We start from the raw sequence: 17,162 nt of genomic DNA, 5'->3' as shown, positions 1-17,162 counted from the left end.
TCAAGTTAAAATTCGATAAGTTTATCAATGTAATAAGATGACAGGTGATCCCAATAAAGGACTGCCTCTTCCGAGCGGACCAGCGTCCCTGTGTTTTGATAAAGATGTTTTCATGCAAGTAGGTATTGAGCGTATGCGCGTTATATAGATCCAAGATTTTCAATGTTTAACTGTTACACACGGGGACATCTTATACGCTCTGTTCTCTAGGCCTTTTGCACATAATATGTCAACGGTGCGACCGTTGGGGCGAGTACAGTTGTGTATTTGGTATTTAATGGCTATTTTCACTTTTAAATTAGAACTGCCTCTTCCAACTGCACGAGATATTTGGGTAGACTGCACTGTGACGTCACATGACGTCTTATATTAGTTGCATTTCCATAATATATACATTTGTGGTATCTCTCTCCTATAAAAACATACAGAGAGCAAATATCTTCATACCTGTATGAAATTTTTCAAAGGTCATAGGTCATTACGTGACCTAATCACACAGCGCAGTAATATCTACATAAAAAGACTAACTCTACTTAGGCCAAACAAAAAAATATGCGTGGTTCCGGTTACACTTTCAAAAAAATTAGGGTAGGTAGGTAGGGATTTTTTTTTTTTTTTTTTTTGAACATGATTTTCTTAATTTTTCTAAATAATACCTATCACTGCTTTGCAAATGGCATTTAGATGTGGTGTGATAATATACTGGTCAATATTGGTAGGGGACACCTACATGCTAGCTTGCTTTGGATTTAACACTATTCAACACTTGCACTATGTTTTGCAAGGAGGCTGTCATTGCTGAAACTAAAACTTAAATCGGAGCCATTGATGGAAATCGGGGGAAAATTCCAGAAAAAATATGAAAATTGCCCAAAAAAAGTTTAGGGTCGGGGGTATAAAATAGGGAAGGTCGGGTAACCGGAACCACACATATTTTTTATTTGGCCTTAGAAATATAGCATGTTTTTCATGTATAAAAATGTACAAAATACGTAAGTAAAATAATAATTATTTTATTAACAATGTAAAAGAGTATTTAACACAGTTCTTGATGGATTTTACATAGAGAATAGAAAACTACGTGTTATAAGTTTCATGTCTGAGCTGCATAGTCTCAACGTTTACCCTTATTTTTCTTGTAGACCTCTGAATGCTATAATTTTTTTTTTATTAAACTTTACTCACAATAAATTTGAAAATCTGTTGGAAAATATCAATGTAATGCAATCACGCAATCACACAAACAGATGACAAACACTGCACTTCGGAAGTTCGGTAGACACACCTTCATCATCGAGATCGTTGTCTTAACAATGTAAGCTGTCGCCAGTGTCTCCGTATCAACATCATAATAAATATGCCTTACTGAAATCGTAGATATTATGTTTCTGATCCAATTTTATACCTGATTCCAAGTTAACTGGTCCGGACAAGTGTCTTCATCCATCCCTTTCCGACCGAAATTCCTCCAACATTTAATTATCAAACATCGGACGTGTTTCTTGTGTTTTTTTAACATCGAATATGGGTTCTCATGAATACAAAAGTTCCCAGACACCAATATGCTCACTATAATTGATCACAAGTAGCCTTTCACAGAATATTCCCTTCAAAACAGAATTCTTTGCCAGATGAATTTGAAGCGTAACCGCTTTTCGAGCCGATTTACACCTTGCGTAATTTGTCAAAATCTACGACGAACAGTTAGTCCAATATTTATATTCGATTGTCCGTCTCAAATGTATATATAAGTAATAAATAACAAGTTTAAAAACTTCACTGGGAAATGAAGTGGGTCAGTACGTGATCAAATCTTCTGGGAAGGCCTTTGGCCTTCACAGGATTTGATCACGTGACCGACCCACTTCATTTCTCAGAGAAGTTTTTAAACTTGTTATTTATTTCTTAAGGGGGCCGACTGGGGTTTTCATTGCGCAATACTTCGCAGCATAGTAAAACAAAGCGTATTTACTTTTTTAAAGCAACTATTTTTACATACCGGTAGTTTATAAAAATTAACAGATGTAGGAAATCTAAGGTTAAAAAATCTAATTACGTTTTTAAATAACTGATTTTTTGAACGATTTTTCAAATGATGGGTATACAGACGTTGTAATTGTGTGTTTTTGACGTTATGAATAACCGAAGTTCTTTAAGCGGGGTCATTAATTATGCCATAAAATAAAAAGTATAAAATACATACTCTTGAAATTTTAAACATAGGAAATTGAGAATCTAACAATCATTTTTATTATTTTTTCTGTAAATCTGTGGTATCTGTCATGTTTTGTTGTACTCCATAAAAACAGGAAAATAACATGATTTTTGACATTTTGAGATGCTCCCTCTGGAAACCAGACGGTAGAATTTTGTGTTTCATGCACAAAATGTACAATATAGTATTACCCATCAAATAGTATAATTTGAGCAAAAAGTCTATAGTAGCATTTGTATAATTTGCTTCGAAGTGCGAAAAAATGGTATTTTCCTATATAATCCTATAGTAAATGTACCTGTATTTTGAGATGGTCCCTAAAAAATATCCAGACGGTAGATTTTCATTAAACTTTGCATGTATACCGAAGTCAGTGTAAGGTACATATGGTATAAAATTAAAGAGTTTCTCTATAGTAGTTTTCTCACAAAAAAAACCCCAGTCGGCTCCCTTAAGGAGGAGAAGGACACATGGTCACATGACTCTGTTTAACTACGTCATAGTCTCCGTTTATATAAGTGCAAAACGTGTAAAGCATCAATTCTTGTATAATTTTTTGACAATATTTTAACTTTAATTACCATTTTATATGAAAAAAATAAAATAGTTTTAACATTCTTGTAAACATTAACAAATAATGAAAAAGATTGATCCACTCCTCTGTTTCCCTAAACTGCGCGTCCAACAAGTCGGTGACGTCATACACGATCTGTAAGTACAGCAAGATCATACTCGGTGAACACAGGGGTGGTATTTTTATGTAAAAACAGGCCATAATCAGTATATGTTGAAATATTTTGAGAAACGTGAAACACAAAAACTATTTCTGCATGGCTGAAGACTGAAATCATATGTAGGTACATCTTATTTCGCTTATTTAGCTTACGTGTGACGTCATAGTCGGTTTTTCCCGTACTCGAGAAATGTAACATGACACGTTTTTGTCATGTTTATGTCCTCTTTAACGATGTCCTGTGAAATAATGAGGTCAGCTTCACCATCCGAAATTTTTACAGTTAATCAATAATTTGAAGGGTTTGCATTTCAACGTAAATTAAAAAATATTGAATGATAGAATTTTTTGTAAATTACGTTTTTTATTGTTAAAGGTGTCTTAAAAAGTGCGTAATTTTCTCTATCCAGATGCAGTGTGATAGACAAAACTTGCTTTTTTGAATTTTAAATCCTAGTTATACTCTGAAATACTTTAAAAGATACATGCCCACTTTGATATTTTTTATATATGATTAAAAAATCCAATTATGGACAGGGTAATGAGACCGGAAACATGGAGAATTAAAACTCCACTTCTATACGGTAGGGCATAGTATTTGTCAATCAATATCTCCAAAATAAGGTAAGAAACCTAATGATATAACTGCTTTAAGATATGTGGGACATACTTAATTAGAAATGTACAAAATATGAAAAAAATTGAATGACAAGTATTTTTTCAGCTCAAGGTCCTTCTCCTCCTTAAATGAAGTCCAAAAAGTGCGTTTTTTAACAAAGAACGTTTAATCTACTTTCTTTGTACAATATCCGCTAAACAAATGTTAAATTGTGAGCTCAATTTTTGGTGAACTTTTTTTGTTACCGTGGGAATGTAGTTTGCGGCGCGATGCAATTTGCAAAGGATTGTGGGTCCTGAGGTTACTGTGGAAAAAATTCTATTGGATAAATTTTGCTGTAGTCCAAAATTTCTCTATGCCCAAGTGTTGTCATAAGAGCTCGCAGTGCCAGCAGCACAAATCGCGGGGAAGAACAAGGGAAGAACCAAAAGTAATGCACAATATGAAAAAAAGTAAAGAAACATCTTACTTGAGAAAAGTTAAAACAATCCTCATATGCACTGGTGAAAATGATGTCCCAGAACTTATTTCAAAAATATCCAGTGTAAATAGTTTTTATCCAAATAAAACCCTGGCTGGCTGCACAGTTTTGAATCCTTAGGCCAAGACAAGATGACTCAACAACATGGAGTGGCCCCCAGACCTCTGGCTGATTTTCCCAATTTCTCTAGAAAGGGTAGTTTTCCCCAAAACCTAGATTAATCCCTGGTATCATAATACCTGTAGAGTGATACAAATCCTACCGTGTGTACCAACCTATATATAAAGGACACATTTCTGCAACTTGATCATGAAATTTTCTGTTACTGCATGCAGGTTATTTTCTCTTCTCACACTTTCAAACAATTTTGCCTCATTTTAAATTCACCAAGACAAAGTTTTTCTTAAGAGAAATAATGCATTTTAATTTGAATCCACTCTGTTTTAAATTGTCCTTTTGTGACAGGGGCAAAATAAAATGGGGGCAAAAATTTCCTTGTATACAGTACACTGTATATATTTAATTTACATGATGCCCCTTAAATTTATCCTTTTTCATAACCAACCATTTAAAAAGATTAAACTGGGAGAAAACAAATTTTCAAACAGTCTTATATACAGGTAAACTTCAGTAATTAGACATTGATGAGATGTTGAGATACAGTGTATTTTGGGTTTCGAATTATCAGAGTTGAGACTCAATGTCCAAGCTTTCATTGCATGGCAAAAAACCGGCAAGTTTATTTTGTTCATGTACATGAATTTAATGATTAGTACTTCCTTTTGTTCCCTTCTGTATTTAGATTTTAGAAGAAAATGTTACACATTGTTTTGAATAGATTCAAATTTCCATGATTATATATATATATATATAAAATACATGTATTGTTAGATAATATTATCATTCTTTACATCAGGAAAATTTTGATGTGGACCAGTTTGTAATTGAGTGCCGTAGAAGAGTTCCATTAGAAAACCTCCGAGATGACCTGAACACTTATTTGAAGATACTAAGGAGTGCAATGATAGAGCTCATTAACAAAGACTATGCAGACTTTGTTAACCTGTCTACAAATCTGGTCTGTTGGTTTGTATATTACACTGTGTGAGGGTTGTCCATCTGGTCTGTTGGATTGTATATTACACTGTGTGAGGGTTAATTGTCCATAAAGTTCATAGACAAATATGCTATAATTTTCTTAATAATGACCACACTGCCAAATGTATATGATTATTAATCTGCTATAAAAGACCATGATTTAGTAAATGTATAAAAATTAAAATAATTCACACTATTTCACAAAAGTTATAGGTGTAAATAGATTGTATATGCAAGCCACATGGCCCAGTCTGATGTTAAGCTAGTTTCATGATCACATCAAAAATATGGATTTTGAATTTTTATCTCATATTTGTGGACCCACACTATTTTTTCTTTATCTTGCCATACTACTAAGTGTGTGCAATAACATTTACATATAGACCATAATTGAGTAAATTTTTAAAATTTAAAGCAATGCACATGTATATGATTATTTATGAGCATCACCAGTATAAACACTTCATACACACAGGCTGCACAGTCCAGTTTGACATTGTGCTTCTTTTTTTTTTTTTTTTTTTTTTTTCTTTTTTTTTTTTTTACATTTTTATACTTTTACAACTAAAATATTCTGACTTGGATTTTCATAAAAAAAATATATTTTGGAATACAATAAGTATATCTAACCCTTGTATATTATACTGGGTAGTTAAACTAATGCTTGGTTTTATTGTCACAAGAAAATCTATAATCTGAACTTTTATTCTTAAGATAGTTAAGAACAAAAAAGTTACAGATCTTTCATTTTTTTCTGTGTTCTTGTATTTATTTACATTAATGTATTCTAACAGGAAGATCTTATCAGTTTGAAGATACCCAAATAACTATATCAAAATTTCAATGTTTTATAACATTCATATTCTTGAAATTGTGTACTTAAAGGACTCTAATGAATTTTAAAAGAACTACCCTATTGAAATAATTCACATTATTGTAACTGTGCAAGATAATAAAGATACCAAAGGTTATGGATACCATTGTTTTTTATGAATGACTAGAAAAAGTAGAATTGAATTTTTAAAAAAAAAATATAGAATGTTGTTTATCAAGTTTCTTTTAAGCACTTGCATTAAAGACATCTTATCTACATGTAAATTTCATTTATTCAAAAAATGTTTATTTTGAATTTTTGTTAATAAATTCTTATTTTAAACACCTAGCATTTGAGTCAGAATATTCAAGCATATTCTACTTAAAATAAAATATTTTATTCTTCTCATGATTTTTTTTTTGGTTATCTTTCAAAGGTTGGAATGGATAAAGCAATTGGGAATCTGACAACACCACTAGAGCATCTGAAGGGAGAGATCATGGTAGGTGATTAACCCTGAGGTTTTTTTTTTTCACAACAGTACTTTTCATTAATGTCCATATATACTGAATCAATATCAATGCCTCTGATCATTAGATATGTGATTTAGCTTTTGTTTTTTAGGCACAGCTGTAAGTCCTGTGTCTTAAGCCCAAATTAAGGTTGATAACTACATGGATATACATGTACCTATTTATGCTCTATAATCCATTACTTTTATATTTATAAATAAAGACTGTGAAAACAGCAATGGAGGATGCAATCCAGGCAGTTGAAGAGAAATTAAAAAAGAGGGAACAAATTAGACAGAAAAAGGTGGGCTTTTTGAAAATACAAGAGGTTTTATAAGCATAATTTAGCACATTTTTTTTACTATGAATATACAGTAAAAACTGTAAAAACACTGTTACAGTATTCATAATACTTAATATAAATGAATTCACACAATGAAGTGATTTTCATTCCCTGAAGTCTAAAATGTATTACAGTATGAACTTAACCGATGTAACAAATTATGCTTACTACAAATTAAAATTGTCCATCCTTTACACTTTGCTATAAGCCTGTTTTGCTGTAATAGTACAATCATGAGTCAGCATGGTTATAAATTATATGAATTTGAATTGCTATAAAAACATAAATGTAAAGGGAATACAAATGAATGGTTACTGGGAAAATGACCAAAATAAGATCACCAATAAAGTGCATTTACAGTAAGAAGAAACATTGAAATGTACATTTACATCAATTCAGTATTAAAAACACGAAATAAGAAGAAAAATGCAGAACAAAAGCATCATATACATTTATTAATTCATTAATATCAGTTTTAATTGTGGTGGATTATATTGTGTATTAATATAGGCATCACTACAGAGGCTGATGAATATCATTCACTCAGTGGAGAAAATTGAGAAACTACTGGGAATTCATTCCAGGGACAACAGCTCAACATCAGGGTAAATTTAAAGATTTGTCTCAATTTTGCCTCAATTTTTTGTAGTCTTTTATTTTGTTAATGATCTTGGTGTTAGTGGAAATATAAATGTAGATAAGATGCAGTTCTTTATTATACTTAAAATTGTTTGATGTATGTGTATAATAATCTTTCCTTGTTTGTAAACTCTTTTTTTAGGTCACCTGAGTCACTCACGTGACCTGTTGCTATCTGTTTTTGTATGTCATCGTGCGTCATTGGTCGCTGAACATTTTCAGCTTTTTCTCTGAAATTGCTGAACCAATTTTGGCATATAGCATCTATGGGTGAAGAGGAAGAACAAAAATTATGAATTTCATGGTCCTGCCCCCCCCCCCCCCCCCCCCCCAGGGCCTGAGGAGTGGATTAGCCCATCAAAATTAATAAATTAATGCAAAACTTTCCTAAAGGTGATACATGTACCAAGCAAATCATTAGCACACAAACTATACAAAACTGGAAGTAAAAATTTTTTTCTCAGTATTCTGTAAATCACTTTTTATTCATGAGAACTTTATTTTCACGTAATATAACGTGAGACTGTCAGCTTTCAAAAATTAATTATAATTTCCTTCTTGTGTATAATTCTACTAAGTAAAGATTTTATAGAGCAATAACCAAAACTTGTGAAAATTTTGTCTTGCTCATAAATACCAATCAACAATCTTGTGAAAATATTAAAATATAGTGATCTACAGTACATCACTAGTCACAAAGTGTAGAGGACCATTAATCAATGTAGATATTGTAATTAATAGGTAAATTGAGTAAAGGAATTGCATGTATTACAGGAATGTTTAGTATATAATGTAAAAAAAGTACTCTCTTAGTTTTCAAATAAAGGTAGGCTAACTAGGCTTGTAAATGATAGAGGAAGTTATTCCCCTTTATCATACACTTTTGATAATGAATCAGTGTAGATACATGTAGTGTAATTGATAAGTAAGTTGATCTAAACATAGACCTAAAGCAAATTAATGATACAAGAATAATGATATATAAAAAATACTTTCTTAATTTTAGTAGTCAGGTAGACTTGAAAATAACAGATGAATAAAAATGAGACAACAATATGTTTATATGTAAATTAAATATTAAACACCAAGAGAGGCCATCATGGTGTGGGGTTTATGCTGGATGTATTCTGTGAATATTATGTTTCCTATCTAAGGATTAATACCATGTTATGTTTGGTGATGGTGATAGAGTGTAGATAGAACTGGCATGTACAGGCAAGTTTCTGAGTTGTTGCTGAATACCAGTCTTTTTTGTTGATCCCTGCAAGATCATTATTTTGTTTTCTTGTTTTTGAGTTTCAGTTTAGTTTGTGTTATTTATATAGTTAATATGTTGACGTTGCGACCGTTAGGGCAAGTGCAGATACCTATATTCAGTTTTATTTAGATCGGGCTCTTTAAATGGCACGTGTCATTTAGTACGTCTAGACTCTGACATCACATGATGTCGCTTGGAAATTGCATTACCAAAACGAAGTCTGAACAGTGCTAATTTTAATAAAGAAGGTTTAATCTACTATTATCTGCTATACATCCATCAAATCAAGGTGAGTTTATTTTTTTCTTCGAACTTCTTGTTACCGCGAGAACGTTGTTTGCAGCAAGATGCAATTCGCAAAGCGTTATGGGACCACAGGTAACTGCAGAAAAAAAATCATTTGGATCAATGTGCAAAGTCCGAATTTTCTGTTCGCCCAGGCGTTGCTTTAAGAGCTCACAGTGACGAGCGGCGCTCGCTGTTAACCATTCCATGAATGCTTTACAGGGTTGTATTATTCTCAGGTGACCATTAAGGCCCTTGGGCCTCTTGTATAACCAATAAATGATGACTGACAAGGTGGATTAAAATACCATTTAATATGGAATGATCAGTGAATATTTGACAGATGTGTGATACACATTTGGATTACTATAGATGTACTTTTTTCCACATGGGATTAATTTATACTATGTACATGGTCACAAATTTTTCCATGAAAATTTGTCCCAGGGTACTTTAAGTGCATCTAAGACATACAGTGGCAATCCAAGAAGTCTGCATAATTTTCTACCCACAGATTGAATAAATATTGTGTTTCAACAGAATAATGACCCTGTGGAAAAAAAAAACATTTACAGTATATAAACTAATCTTAAGAGTGATTACTATGTTCACTATGTTGTAGTATGTAAGTAAAACTATGTATTCATCATGTATGTGTAAACTTTACAGACAGTTGAATGGACAGTTAATAGAGAGAGTGGCCAATGAATTCAACAAGCTTCAGTTCTATGTCACAAAAAGCAAAGGACTACCTCTAGTAGAGGAGATCAAACCGGTAAAAATATCCACTTTACATACCTGTTTGATCAATATTCTAGGTTCTTTTGATACATGTACATGTACCTGTTTGATTAAGATTCCATGCTTTTTTATACCCCACGCAACAAGTTGCGTGAGGTATAATGTTTTTGACCTGTCCATCAGTCAGTCAGTCAGTGTGTTAGTCAGTCAGTCAGTGTGTAAGTCCGTCAGTCCTGTTTTTTTGTCAGCGCAACTCCTCATAAACCACTGCACAGAATTTCGTCAAACTTCGCAGATATTTAGGACACAATGTGTAGATGTGCATGTTGTCAGGAAATTCTGATTCCTTTATTTTTTCTGGGAATTTCGGCACTTTTCAACTTAGGTTTTTGGCCATATCTTGAATACAGAGATGACCAGTTTGTCAGCACAACTCCTCATAAACCACTGCACAGAATTTCATCAAACCTTGCAGATATTTAGCACACAATGTGTAGATGTGCATATTACCAGGAAATTCCGATTCCTGTATTTTTTCTGGGAATTTCGGCACTTTTCAACTTAGATTTTTGGCCATATCTTGAATACAGAGATGAACAGTTTGTCAGCACAACTCCTCATAAACCGCTGCACAGAATTTCATCAAACCTTGCAGATATTTAGCACACTATGTGTAGATGTGCATATTACCAGGAAATTCCGATTCATTTGTTTTTTCTGGGAATTTCGGCACTTTTCAACTTAGATTGTTGGACATGTCTTGAATATAGAGATGAACAGTTTGTCAGTGCAACTCCTCTTAAACCGCTGCACAGAATTTGGTCAAACTTTGCAGATATTTAAGACACAATGTGTAGATGTGCATAATACCAGGAAATTCCGATTCCTTTATTTTTCTGGGAATTTCGGCACTTTTCAACTTAGATTTTTGGCCATATCTTGAATATATAGATGAACAGTTTGTCAGCACAACTCCTCTTAAACCGCTGCACAGAATTTGATCAAACTTTGCAGTAGCTGCAGAACTGTAGCTCTCTGCTAGAAAATTCGGACGGACAAAGCAGAGAGCTATAGATCCAAGCGTTGTAAAAACCTTCGATTTACGCCGCCGCTTTTTTTGTCACTCTCTTCAGCTATTATTTCTTGTATTTAATGCTTTCCCCTGCTTTAAAAGTGGTATCCAATTATTATTCATATATTTTACTCCTATTCCTGAAATTTTATTTACCTTTCAACGGTCTCTAACAGCCCTTTATGGTTTTGAAATGTCGGTTTAAAATATTCCCATTCTGACGTCCATGTTATTGGGGGTTGTGCGAAAAGAAGTAATTCAAAGAACATATATTTGTCAAGAAAATGTAAATATAAAAATTTCAAGAGGTTTAAATATCATGTATATTGTCTATAAAGATTAGAATACAACATGTATGTAAAAAAGAAATGAGATAAATAAAACTCAGGCGTGTTGTTTCAGGAGGACACCAACGTCGACGTCGGAATGCATTTTTTAATCTGATATTATGGCCGTCTGGAACTGTTGAAAGGTAAATAAAGTGTCAGGAATAGGAGTAAAATATATGGATAATTACTGGATACCACTTTTAAAGCAGGGGAAAGCATTAAATACAAGAAATAATAGCCGAAGCGAGCAACAAAAAAGCGGCGGCGTAAATCGAAGGTTTTTACAACGCTTGGATCTGTAGCTCTCTGCTTTGTCTGTCCGAGTTTTCTCAAGCAGAGAGCTACAGTTCTGCAGCTAAAGTAGAGAGCTACAGTTCTGCAGCTAACTTTGCAGATATTTAGTACACAGTGTGTAGATATGCATATTGCCAGGAAATTCCGATTCCATTATTTTTCTGGGACTTCTGCACTTTTCAACTTAGATTTTTGGCCATATCTTGAATATAGAGATGAACAGGTTGTCAGCGCAACTCCTCTTAAACCGCTGCACAGAATTTAATCAAACTTTGCAGATATTTAGTACACAGTGTGTAGATGTGGATATTACCAGGAAATTCTGATTCCATTATTTTTGCCTTAAGAGTTTTGCCTATTATGGATGAAGCTTTCCAGCTAGGTAATAAGGAAATCCACTTGAATCAGCTTTTGTAATGAAATTTTATGTGAAATATTTTATGACCTTAAAAGACCCCTATTGATTTTGAGATCAAAATATTAATGATTTAACACACACACACAAAATCTTGGATAGTTCTCCCCCTAAAATTGGTGCTTTGCCTGAAATAATTTCATGAGTACAGTATATAAACAAATTCATATGACTACATCATAATTTGTTTCCATCAATTATTTAAATGTGTAAATTGTCATGTGTTGGACATGGACTTACACTCATTAACAAATGGAAATCACCGAGGAATTTAAATAACAGTTTGTCAGCATAACTCCTGCACTGAATTTCCTGAAACTTTGTAGGTATTTCAGCCATAATGTATAGATTTGTATATAACCAAGAAATTTGGATTCCATTATTTATCTAGAAACTTCAGCCCAATTAAATTTGTAACATACAAAGATTTGAATGTCGTTATATGCAAGAAGTTTTGATGTGATGATTTTTTGCAAGTAATGCCCCTTTTTGAATTATACTGTGTATTTAAAATACACTGTGCCATTCATTACGTGTTGCATTGTTGAGTTTTAGGGGAGCGTGGGGTATGTGAGCTTGCTCACTTTTTCTTTCATTTTTTATAGATCAGTTAGAAAAGTTGATTTTTTTAATCTTTGAATTTAGTAATTTTTATTGCCAAGAAACATTTTATCTTCAAATGCTGTAATTCCTACATCAAATATGGTTGAGAGGACTCTGCTACTTTCTAGTAGATTGAATATCGTAGAATGTAAAAAAGATCCTTCAGAGAAATATCAGAAGTGACACGTTTTACTGTGGTTCTATGGTACTTAGTTGTAAAGTTTCTCATTGTAATGATAGAGGATAGCCAACATCACAACAACACTCCAGTACAGCTTGGAGGGTCAGCTCGTGGAGGGACTCCAGAAAGGGAATATTCAGGTTCTACACCAGTGTCTCAGGACATATGCACTAATTGACAAAATCAAGGATGCAGAGAATCTTTTTAGACAGAACATTGTGAAACCTTACATGGAAGAGGTATTGTACAGCAGAGTAACAGTTTGATTTTGGGTGGAAGATTGTTATTTGTTGTCAGATATTTATTTAACTTAAATTGCTTGATACTTTGTGAATTCCAATTATGGTACTAGGCTGAGGTAAAAGACATTCGTATAAGATTGGATTTATTAAAAAGTCGTGAAGACTGCATTTGATATGAATTATTTTACAATGTTAAAGTTGCTTTGGTGATCATAACTTTATTAAGCATAAATTTAAAAATGGAGATTCTAGATGCATTTTGAAAAAAAATTAAGGAATGGAAATATTTGAAAACTAGGTTATAAGTGAAAAGTGTCTGAAAGCTAATGGTTTGGAAGGAATGTATGGCAAAGTTTTGGAGTTTATGCCGAAGCACTGTCGACTGCTGAAGGAAGTGACTTTGTCTGGAGGCTCAGGGTAAGAAGTAATTATCAGAAATTAGGGTTATGTGAATAAAATTACAAACATTCTAGGGTCTTTCATGATGTGTGTATATATTTTCTTGACTTTTGACCTGGTTCTCTATATCATTTCATCGAAAAGTTTTCTTTAAAATTCTTTTTCAATGTTGCCTTGTGTGACTCTGTTATCTTATGGAAAACAGTTTTATCCTCAAGCTCGTTTTGTGTCTCTCTGTTCTTGAGTAACATTATTTAATTCCTTTGCTTAATTTAAATCTGATTTTTTTATTTCTGTGAAAGTCATTTGAATGAATTGATCTGTTTGATACTGAATTATGCATATATGAAGACATAGCAATTACAGAAACTGAAACTTTGAAAAATATATACAACACAGGCGGTTACATTAGTCATTCTTTGAACATTGTTTTTAGGATTCATGTTCTAGTATAAATGCCATGTATGCCATTTATAAGTGAAAACCAAATGTTTTGTCAAGCAGGTCCTCTGAGGTTGTCCGAGGCTTTGATTTTCTTGTCAATGCTGTATGGCCAGAAATTGTGACCAACATCGAAGCCAGGACACATTCCATTTTTGCTCCAGGGAATCCTGATGTTTTCCATAAAGTAGGCTTAAATTTCATGAGAAATTTGATAATTTTTTTACAATTTCAGTGAGAAACGGTAGGAGTTTTACTCTAAGGAAAGCAGAATAGATTTATTTCAGAGAATTTTTAAAAATAAGGACTCCAAAACACCTATACACAGCTGCAAAATCTTAAAACCATACTTTTTCGTCTAGATTTTGAATTAGTAAATCTGATATATTTTTTGTTGATAAGATTCTACAGTTCTACAATTTTTTTCCTTTCAGAGGTTCAAAACTAGCATGCAGTTCTTGGATGATTTTGAAAGGCAGTGTGGGACACAGGCAAGTGTCAAACATTTGCGGGACCATAGCAGTTACCATGCCTTCATGACCAAGTGGAGTTTACCAGTTTATTATCAGATAAGGTATGTATTTGATATTTACTGAGGTGCATCACAGTCAGGCAATACAGGTCTTCCTTGTCAGGCTTGTGAACTACATGGAATTGAGGTACCCTCAAACAATGTCACATTCTTTGTTTTTCATACAAACTTAATAACATGTTGGGTTAGTTTTCATATAATGAAGGGATAATCTGAATAAAATTTACCATCCTGGATATAAGGTTTGGTTTTTAGAAGTACATTTGGACACCATCAACCATTTTGTCTTTGGAATTCATTTAAATGAACTGCCTAGGTATATGTAAGTACCACAACTCCTCTAACATGGATATAAGGTTTGGTTTTTAAAAGTACATTTGGACACCACCAACCATTTAGTCTTTGGAATTCATTTAAATGAACTGCCTAGGTACATGTAAGTACCACAACTCCTCTAACATGTGTCTTTATTATGCACATGTTTGTCAGTGATTATAGACACAAATTATAAAGCTGTGAATACATGAAGGGTGTCATGATTTTGATATGGAAAAAAAGCATAAAATGGTTTACAACTTTTGATACCTTCTTTTTGTTTGGTTGTGTAACATCCCTTCAAGAATGTTTCTTCATATTGAGATGCCACCACTTGCCAGTGGAGGGCTGCAAATTTAGACCTATACTTAGCATTTACAGCCTTTGAGCAGTAAGGGATCTTTTTCCTGCCAGCACCTACTGTGAAATGAGACCTTAAAGGGTTTTTATCACGTATCTAAATTTCTTAAAAATGAAACACTATTGTATTCTTGAAACATATAATTATCGTTTAATTATAAAATAATGTTGAAAACGGCTTTAATTAGACAATAAAACGCCCGTAATATAGGGTCCTCAAAGCAAAAATCTCCACTAATTAGATAGGGGTCACGTGGTACTGAAATTTCATAGGTGTCAATGGTCAATAGAACTCGTAAAGCTTATAGTAAGAAGAAATATATTGAATAGATTTTTACGCTAAATAAATAGAAAACACAATATAGCCGATTGAAATTTTGACATCGACTACATTCCTTTGATTATGGATGGTCAATCTTTTATGTATGAACGTCTAGCAGAGAGAAATAACCAGAAAACATGCCAACAATTGGAGAGGCCACTGAAGACGAAGCCGTTGACAACTCTGGACTTCGACTAAATAGAACAAATTTCTAAAGTTTAACTTCGAAAACATTTATGGAAATTTGAAATTCTCCTTCATCATTATTTTAATTAATTATATATAAATAAATCCTGTATATCTTCTATCTTTTCCAGCAGTGAATATCATGTACTAGAAATGACACTTCTTCAATGTCTCCGCACACCATTACGAAGTTCACAACATTCCTATGAGATTCTGTGCGACTTTTAAAAAAATGCGTGTTTGTCATTTATTATTTTTTTTTTAAGGTATCTTTCCTTAAAATATGTTATAGGACAGAGAAAAAAAATTGTGATCTATCAGGCATAAACTATTGTTCTGAATGGAGATAAACGCCATCGCATTTGCAGAAAAAGGCCCCCCTTTCATCTCTCGACCAAGTCCAGGAAATGTGGAAAAAATTTCTTCCTAAAACCTTTCTTGTGCACATTTGTGCATCCTAAAGCCATAAATTATACCTTACTAGCTGTTCATTATCCAATTGTCACTTACCGGTAATTATTTTCTAACAGGTTTGATAGACACAACAAATTAGCCCTTTTGTATACACAATAAGTACTTCGCTTGACCAGGATTGACACCTATGAGGTCAGAGCAATGGTGCGTACCATCGGCGATCAAAATATGCATATTGAGAAATTCAAACTTTGAATCGCTGAAACATCAAAAATATTAATTTGCTAGCAAAGATTTTTAAATATATGATTTTAATAGCATGTAAACTTTGTCATATCAAAAAATTTTGAGACATGATAAAAACCCTTTAATTTATATGGTCTCATCTGTGTCGCACATTGGATTCAAACCAGCGACATAAGGATCAACTCCTTACACCGTGACTCTAGAGCAAAAGCTCTTATTACTGTCCTTCTTTTTGAACACTGACTGAAGTTCAGTCAGCTAGTGTTTACAAAGATAGAGTTTAAGTTTTTTAACTTTCCATTGTACTATTAGTACGGTAAAATAAGATAATTTTTTATGAACAAAATACATGTACATGTATAATGGAATTTATGTGGATTTCACATCTTATACACAGGTTTCAAGATATTGCTGGGGAATTAGAGTCAGCCTTGGACATTCCATTTAACAAACCCTCAGGTATAGATATCTAGGATTGTTTGGGGAAAATTCACCATTGTAATTTAAATATAATTCTCAACTAGATTACCATTTCTTTTATACTAGGTGTACATTAGTAAAGTTTTCTGAGGTGGGGAATTAAGACACATTTTTCTTCACAATATGTTACAAGTCAAGTTGGAGCCATGACATTTATAACTTATTGGAATAAAGTAACATTTAGTTGTTTTTTTGTCCATGATCTAGAGATACATGTAGATCATGACCTTGATTTCCCTCAAGTTCGAAGCCACAGGCAAAAAAAGACCCTGAAAATCATGCCAAGAAATTTGTTTGAGCTTTGATTTACAGAGTGAATTTAAATTGAATTAAAAATCATGTCAGCAGTGTTGTATCTAAAGCAGGGGTTTGATCAAGTCATGAACTTGATTCAAAATAATGTCCTCAAAGGGCTGTGTATTGTGAGGAAAAAAGTGTCAAAATGCATCACAATATTTCAGAAAAACATTGCAATATATCATTAAATTTTCAGGTTTCAAGAAAGGAAAATGTAGACTTCAGCATTACTTTTTCAAAAAATATTGTTCTAAGTCTTTAGTACATTCTGAAACCAAAATTAAAGCAAGTTACAA

At 32.9% G+C, this 17,162-nt stretch overlaps 1 protein-coding gene across 1 annotated transcript in view; it reads left to right on the top strand.

Moving 5' to 3' along the window:
* The first annotated feature begins 4 nt into the window (after window positions 1–4).
* Window positions 5–17,162, top strand: part of LOC133182262 (conserved oligomeric Golgi complex subunit 2-like) — a 28,178-nt gene continuing 11,020 nt past the window's right edge. Inside the window, exons 1-11 of the mRNA XM_061317039.1 lie at window positions 5–118; window positions 4,965–5,126; window positions 6,397–6,462; window positions 6,696–6,776; window positions 7,326–7,420; window positions 9,667–9,772; window positions 12,692–12,871; window positions 13,173–13,291; window positions 13,778–13,901; window positions 14,149–14,288; window positions 16,487–16,548. Coding sequence (XP_061173023.1) covers window positions 38–118; window positions 4,965–5,126; window positions 6,397–6,462; window positions 6,696–6,776; window positions 7,326–7,420; window positions 9,667–9,772; window positions 12,692–12,871; window positions 13,173–13,291; window positions 13,778–13,901; window positions 14,149–14,288; window positions 16,487–16,548 — 1,216 coding nt within the window. The 5' untranslated portion in view covers window positions 5–37. The remainder of the gene's footprint in view (window positions 119–4,964; window positions 5,127–6,396; window positions 6,463–6,695; window positions 6,777–7,325; window positions 7,421–9,666; window positions 9,773–12,691; window positions 12,872–13,172; window positions 13,292–13,777; window positions 13,902–14,148; window positions 14,289–16,486; window positions 16,549–17,162) is intronic.

This window comes from Saccostrea echinata, unplaced genomic scaffold (genome assembly GCF_033153115.1).
Source record: "Saccostrea echinata isolate AGI-Se365-2 ecotype Australia unplaced genomic scaffold, CSIRO_AGI_Sech_v1 ptg000009l, whole genome shotgun sequence".
In the NCBI taxonomy this organism is placed as follows: domain Eukaryota; kingdom Metazoa; phylum Mollusca; class Bivalvia; order Ostreida; family Ostreidae; genus Saccostrea; species Saccostrea echinata.
The sequence above is the reverse complement of the archived record's forward strand: the minus strand, read 5'-3'. Positions and strand labels throughout refer to the sequence as shown.